Source organism: Pezoporus occidentalis, unplaced genomic scaffold (assembly GCF_034315485.1).
Source record: "Pezoporus occidentalis ecotype Australia unplaced genomic scaffold, CSIRO_AGI_Poc_V1 ctg1043, whole genome shotgun sequence".
Lineage (NCBI taxonomy): Eukaryota > Metazoa > Chordata > Aves > Psittaciformes > Psittacidae > Pezoporus > Pezoporus occidentalis.
Window position 1 is genome coordinate 1 of NW_026912826.1, and position 5,960 is coordinate 5,960.

A 5,960-nucleotide genomic window follows, 5' to 3' on the forward strand; every position below is an offset into this window, starting at 1 on the left:
TATGGGGGGTCCATAGGGGGCTGTGGGGGTCCATAGGGGTCAATAAGGGCCTATGGGGGGTCCATGGGGGGCTATGGGGGTCCATAGGGGTCCATGGGGGGTCCACAAAGGGCTTTGGGGTATCCATAGGCGCCTATGGGGGGTTTATAGGGGTCTATAGGGGGGCTATGGGGGGCCTATAGGGGTCTATGGGGGGTCCATAGGGGTTATGGGGGGTCCATAGGGGGTTATAGGAGGCTTTGGGGGTCCATAGGGGTCTGTAGGGGGCTATGGGGGGTCCATGGGGGGCTGTGGGGGTTCCATAGGGGTCCATGGGGGGTCCACAGAGGGCTTTGGGGTATCCATAGGGGCCTATGGGGGGTGTATAGGGGTCCATGGGGGGCCCACAGGGGGCTGTGGGGGGTCCCGGCAGCCCCTGAGCCCCATTCCCCCCCCGTCCCTAGGGCGATGTCGTCCCACCTGCAGTGGATGGTGCTGCGGAACTGCTCCAGCTTCCTCATCAAGCGGAACAACCAGACCTATAGCACGGTCAGTGCCCCCCCCAGCCTTGGGGACCCCCTGAACCCCATTGGGGACCCCCTCAACCCCATTGGGGATCCCCTGAACCCCATTGGGGAATCCCACAACCCCATTGGGGATCCCCTGAACCCCTTCGGGGACCCCTCAACCCTATTGGGGATCCCCCTAAACCTTTTGAGACCCCCTAAATCCTATTGGGGTCCCCCCTAAACCCCTTTGGGACCCTCTAAATCCCATTGAGGAACCCCCCCTAAACCCCATTGGGGACCCCCTAAACCCTTTGGAATGCCCTAAACCCCATTGGGGACCCCCCTAAACCCTTTGGGATGCCCTAAACCCCATTGGGGACCCCCTAAACCCTTTGGGATGCCCTAAACCCCATTGGGGACCCCCTAAATCCTTTGGGATGCCCTAAACCCCATTGGGGACCCGCTAAACCCTTTGGGATCCCCTAAACCCCATTGGGGACCCCCGTAAACCCTTTGGGATGCCCTAAACCCCATTGGGGACCCCCGTAAACCCTTTGGGATGCCCTAAACCCCACTGGGGACCCGCTAAACCCTTTGGGATCCCCTAAACCCCTTTGGGACCCTCTAAACCCTTTGGGACCCCCTAAAACCTTTTGAGATCCCCTAAATCCCATTGGGGATCCCCCTTAAACCCTTTGGGATCCCCCTAAACCCTGTTGGGGACCCCTTTAAAGTGTTTGAGACCCCCCCAAACACTTTGGGAACCCCTCAAATCCCATTGGAGACCCCCCTAAACCCCTTGGGGACCCCCCCCAAACCCCATTGAGGACCCCCTTAAATCCTTCGGGGACCCCCAAACCCCTTTGGGGATCTCCCTAAACCATTTGGGGATCCCTTAAACCCCTTTGGGACCCCCCTAAAATCCGTTGGGGACCCCTCCTAAACCCTTTGGGCCCCCCTAAATCCCATTGGGGACCCCCCTAAACCCTTTGGGACCCCCCCCAAACCGTATTTGGGACCTCCCCCAAATCCTTTGGGATCCCCTAAACCCCGTTGGGGACCCCCTTAAACCCATTGGGGAGCCCCTAACCCTTTGGGACCCCCCCACACCCCATTGAGGACCCCCTTAAATCCATTGGGGAGCTCCCTAAACCCCTTGGGACCCCCTCCTAAACACCTAGGGACCCCAAATCGAGTTGAGGACCCCTTAAATCCTTTGGGGATCCCCAAACCCCTTTGGGGACCTCCCTAAACCCTATGGGGACCCCCCTAAACCCTTTGGCATCCCCTGAACGCCTTTGGGACCCCGCTCTAAACCCCATTGGGGACCCCCCCCCACCCTTTGGGATCCCCCTAAACTTCATTGGGGACCCCTTTAAACCGTTTGAGACTTCCCAAACTCTTTGGGAAACCCCTAAACCCTTTGGGACACCCTGAAACCCGATTGGGGACCCCCCTAAACCCTTTGGGACCCCCCCAGACCCCATTGGGAACCTCCCCTAAACCCTATGGAACCCCCCCCATAACTATGGGGACCCCCCCAAACCCCATTGGGAACCCCCCCTAAACCCTATGGGAACCCCCCCATAACTCTATGGGGACCCCATAACTCTATGGGGACCCCCCCAAACCCCATTGGGAACCTCCCCTAAACCCTATGGGAACCCCCCCATAACTCTGTGGGAACCCCCCCTAAACCCTATGGGAACCCCCCATAACTATGGGGACCCCCCCAAACCCCATTGGGAACCCCCCCTAAACCCTATGGGAACCCCCCTAAACCCTTTGGGACCCCCTCAAGCCCCATTGGGAACCCCCCCTAAACCCTATGGGAACCCCCCTAAACCCTTTTGGGACCCCCTCAAACCCCATTGGGGACCCCCATTGAGAACCCTTTGGGGGCACCCCCCCCTCCTCCCCGCAGGAACCCAACAACCTCAAGTCCCGCAATTCCTTCCGCTACAATGGCCTGATCCATCGCAAGACCGTGGGGGTGGAGCCGGCCCCCGACGGCAAAGGCATCGTCGTGGTGCTGAAGAAACGCACTGGTGGGTGCCCCCCCTTCCCCCCCCTTTAAACCCCTTTAAACCCCCCCTTTAATGTCCTTTTTCCTGCCCCCCCCAACCAGGGCAACGTAAACCGGCCTCGTCCTACAACCGGGTCACGATCCGTAGGGATGCTCGGGCCACCCTGCGCAGCCTCCGGAACATCATCCGCAAGAACAAGTACCGCCGGGACCTGCGCATGGTCAGGGGGGGGCCTGGAACGGGGGGGGGGGGGGGGGGGGGGGGGGGGGGGAGGTGTGTGTATGTTAGGACCCATCGGAGCCCATAGGGGGCGGACAGGGGTGGGCTTTAGGACCCAGTGGAGCCCATATCCGGGGTGGGGGGTGGGCTTTAGGGCGCAGTGGAGCCCATAGGGGGCGGACAGGGGTGGGCTTTAGGACCCAGCGGAGCCCATATCCGGGGTGGGGGGTGGGCTTTAGGACCCAGTGGAGCCCATAGGCGGCAGCCGGGGGTGGGCTTTAGGACCTAGCGGAGCCCGTAGGAGGCAGCCAAGGGTGGGCTTTAGGACCCAGCGGAGCCCATAGGGGGTGGGCTTTAGGACCCATTGGAGCCCATGGGAGGCGGCTGGGGTGGGCTTTAGGACCCAGCGAAGCCCATTGGTGTCATGCAAGGGTGGGCTGTAGCACCCAGCAGAACCCATAGGGGTGGGCTTTAGGACCCAGTGGAGCCCATAGGAGGCAGCCAAGGGTGGGCTTTAGGACCCAGTGGAGCCCATAGGGGGTGGGCTTTAGGACCCATTGGAACCCATGGGCGGTGGCTGGGGTGGGCTTTAGGACCCAGCGGAGCCCATTGGTGTCATGCAAGGGTGGGCTTTAGGACCCAGCAGAACCCATAGGGGTGGGCTTTAGGACCCAGTGGAGCCCATAGGGGATGGGCTTTAGGACCCATTGGAGCCCATGGGAGGCGGCTGGGGTGGGCTTTAGGACCCAGCGAAGCCCATTGGTGTCATGCAAGGGTAGGCTTCAGGACCCAGCAGAACCCATAGGGGTGGGCTTTAGGACCCAATGGAGCCCATAGGCGGCAGCTAAGGGTGGGCTTTAGGACCCGGCGGAGCCCATAGGCGGCAGCTAAGGGTGGGCTTTAGGACCCGGCGGAGCCCATAGGGGGTGGCCAGGGGAGGGCTTTAGGACCCAGCAGAGCCTATTGGTGTCATGCAAGGGTGGGCTTTAGGACCCAGCGGAGCTCATAGGAGGCTTTAGGGCCTATCAGTGAAGGTGTCTGGGGGGGGCTCATTGTGGCCCTAAGGGGGGGGGTATGACCATGGCAGGGTCCCCTAAAAGCCGGGGGGGTCATTAAATGCAGATGGGGGGCTTTAGGACCCAGTGGAGCCCATAGGCAGCAGCCAAGGGTGGGCTTTAGGCCCCATTGGAGCCCATAGGAGGTGGCCAGGGGTGGGCTTTAGGCCCCAGTGGAGCCCATAGGGGGTGGGCTTTAGGACCCAGTGGAGCCCATAGGGGGTGGGCTTTAGGACCCAGTGGAGCCCATAGGAGGTGGCCAGGGGAGGGCTTTAGGACCCAGCAGAACCCATAGGGGGTGGGCTTTAGGACCCAGTGGAGCCCATTGGTGTCATCCAAGGGTGGGCTTTAGGACCCAGTGGAGCCCATAGGAAACTTTAGGCCCCATCAATAAGGGTGTTTGGGGGGGGTTCATTATGGCCCTAAGGGGGGGTATGACCATGGTGGGGTCCCCAAAAGTCGGGGGGGGGGGTCATTGAATGCAATGGGGTGTGCTTCAGACCCTAGTGGTATCCCCACACTTATGGGGGGGTCATTAAATGCATGGGAATGGGCTTTAGGACCCATTGGAGCCCATAGGAGGCAGCCACGGGTGGGCTTTAGGACCCAGCGGAGCCCAGCCCCATCCATGGGGGTGTTTGGGGTGGCTCATTATGGCTGTAAGGGGGGGGGGGTATGGCCATGGGGGGGGTCATTAAATGCAATGGGGGGGCTCTAGGACCCCTGTTTTGGGGGTATCCCCCTATTTTGGGTCTATTTCCCCCCATTTTGGGGCTATTTCCCCTAATTTTGGGGCTATTTCCTCCTATTTTGGGGGTATCCCCCCTATTTTGGGTGTATTTCCCTGCATTTTGTGGCTATTTCCCTCTATTTTGGGTGTGTTTCCCCCCATTTTGGGTCTATTCCCCCCTTTTTTAGGTCTATTCCCCCCTATTTTGGGTCTATTTCCCCCTATTTTAGGTCTATTCCCCCCATTTTGGGTCTATCCCCCATTTTGGGTCTATTTCCCCCTATTTTGGGTCTATTCCCCCCTATTTTAGGTCAATTCCCCCCTATTTGGGGTCTATTCCCCCCATTTTGGGTCTATTCCCCCCTATTTGGGGTCTATTCCCCCCCCTATTTTAGGTCTATTCTTCCCATTTTGGGCGTGTCCCCCCCATTTTGGCTCTATTTCCCCTATTTTGGGTCTATTTCCCCCTATTTTAGGTCTATTCCCCCTTTTTTGCGTCTATTTCCCCCCATTTTAGGTCCATTCCCCCCTATTTTGGGTCTATTTCCCCCTATTTTAGGTCTATTCCCGCCCATTTTGGGTCTATTCCCCCCCATTTCAGGTCTATTCCCCCCATTTTGGGTTTATCCCCCCCATTTTATGCCTATTCCCCCCCATTTTAGGTCAATTCCCCCCTATTTGGGGTCTATTCCCCCCTATTTTAGGTCAATTTCCCCCCCTTTTGGGTCTATTCCCCCCCATTTTGGGGGTGTCCGCCCCATTTTGGGTCTATTCCCCCCCATTTATGTCAATTTCCCCCTATTTTAGGTCATTTCCCCCCCATTTTGGGGTCTATTCCCCCCCTATTTAGGGTCTATTCCCCCCATTTAGGGTCTATTCCCCCCCATTTAGGGTCTATTCCCCCCTATTTAGGGTCAATTCCCCCCTATTTAGGGTCTATTCCCCCCATTTAGGGTCTATTCCCCCCCTATTTAGGGTCTATTCCCCCCATTTAGGGTCTATTCCCCCCTATTTAGGGTCAATTCCCCCCTATTTAGGGTCAATTCCCCCCATTTAGGGGGTGTCCCCCCCATTAACCCCCTGTCCCCCCCAGGCCGCGCTGCGCCGCGCCAGCGCCATCCTGCGCAGCCAGAAGCCGGTGGTGCTGAAGAAGAAGAGGGTCCGGGCGGCGAAGGCTCCGTGAACCCCCCCTGTGCCCCCCATTGCGCCCCCCAAATAAAGGGGTCCCAACAGCGCCCCCCCGAGTCCGGCTGCGTTTATTGGGGGGGGTCCATGTGGGGCAGGGGGGGTGCAAAGTGAGGGGGGGGGGTTACATGGTCCAAATCCCCCCCCCTTCATCACCATCATCATCATCATCACCCCCCCCCCCCAGCATCCCAATAGCCCCTCTATGGGGGATGCTCCATGGGAAGGGCCTCCCCCCCCCCCCCTTCCCCCTTGG

At 59.2% G+C, this 5,960-nt stretch overlaps 1 protein-coding gene across 2 annotated transcripts; it reads left to right on the top strand.

Moving 5' to 3' along the window:
• Positions 1 to 433: 433 nt before the first annotated feature.
• Positions 434 to 5,756, top strand: RPL28 (ribosomal protein L28). Of its 2 annotated transcripts, none has more exons than XM_062619050.1 (4): positions 434 to 528; positions 2,413 to 2,536; positions 2,617 to 2,735; positions 5,613 to 5,756. In XM_062619050.1, the coding sequence occupies exons 1-4, from the start codon at positions 448 to 450 to the stop codon at positions 5,700 to 5,702; spliced, it is 414 nt and encodes a 137-aa protein (XP_062475034.1). In that variant the 5' UTR covers positions 434 to 447; the 3' UTR covers positions 5,703 to 5,756. The 2 variants fall into 2 exon arrangements, with proteins under 2 accessions (XP_062475034.1, XP_062475041.1); XM_062619057.1 differs by having other exon boundaries at positions 2,413 to 2,533; positions 2,614 to 2,735.
• Positions 5,757 to 5,960: the final 204 nt, after the last annotated feature.

Coding starts and splice junctions, on each gene's coding strand:
- RPL28 (XM_062619050.1), top strand. CDS start 448: ATGTCGTCCCACCTGCAGTGGATGGTGCTGCGGAACTGCTCCAGCTTC. Junction 2,537..2,616: donor GGTGCTGAAGAAACGCACTG/GTGGGTGCCCCC, acceptor CCCCCCAACCAG/GGCAACGTAAACCGGCCTCG. Junction 2,736..5,612: donor ACCGCCGGGACCTGCGCATG/GTCAGGGGGGGG, acceptor TGTCCCCCCCAG/GCCGCGCTGCGCCGCGCCAG.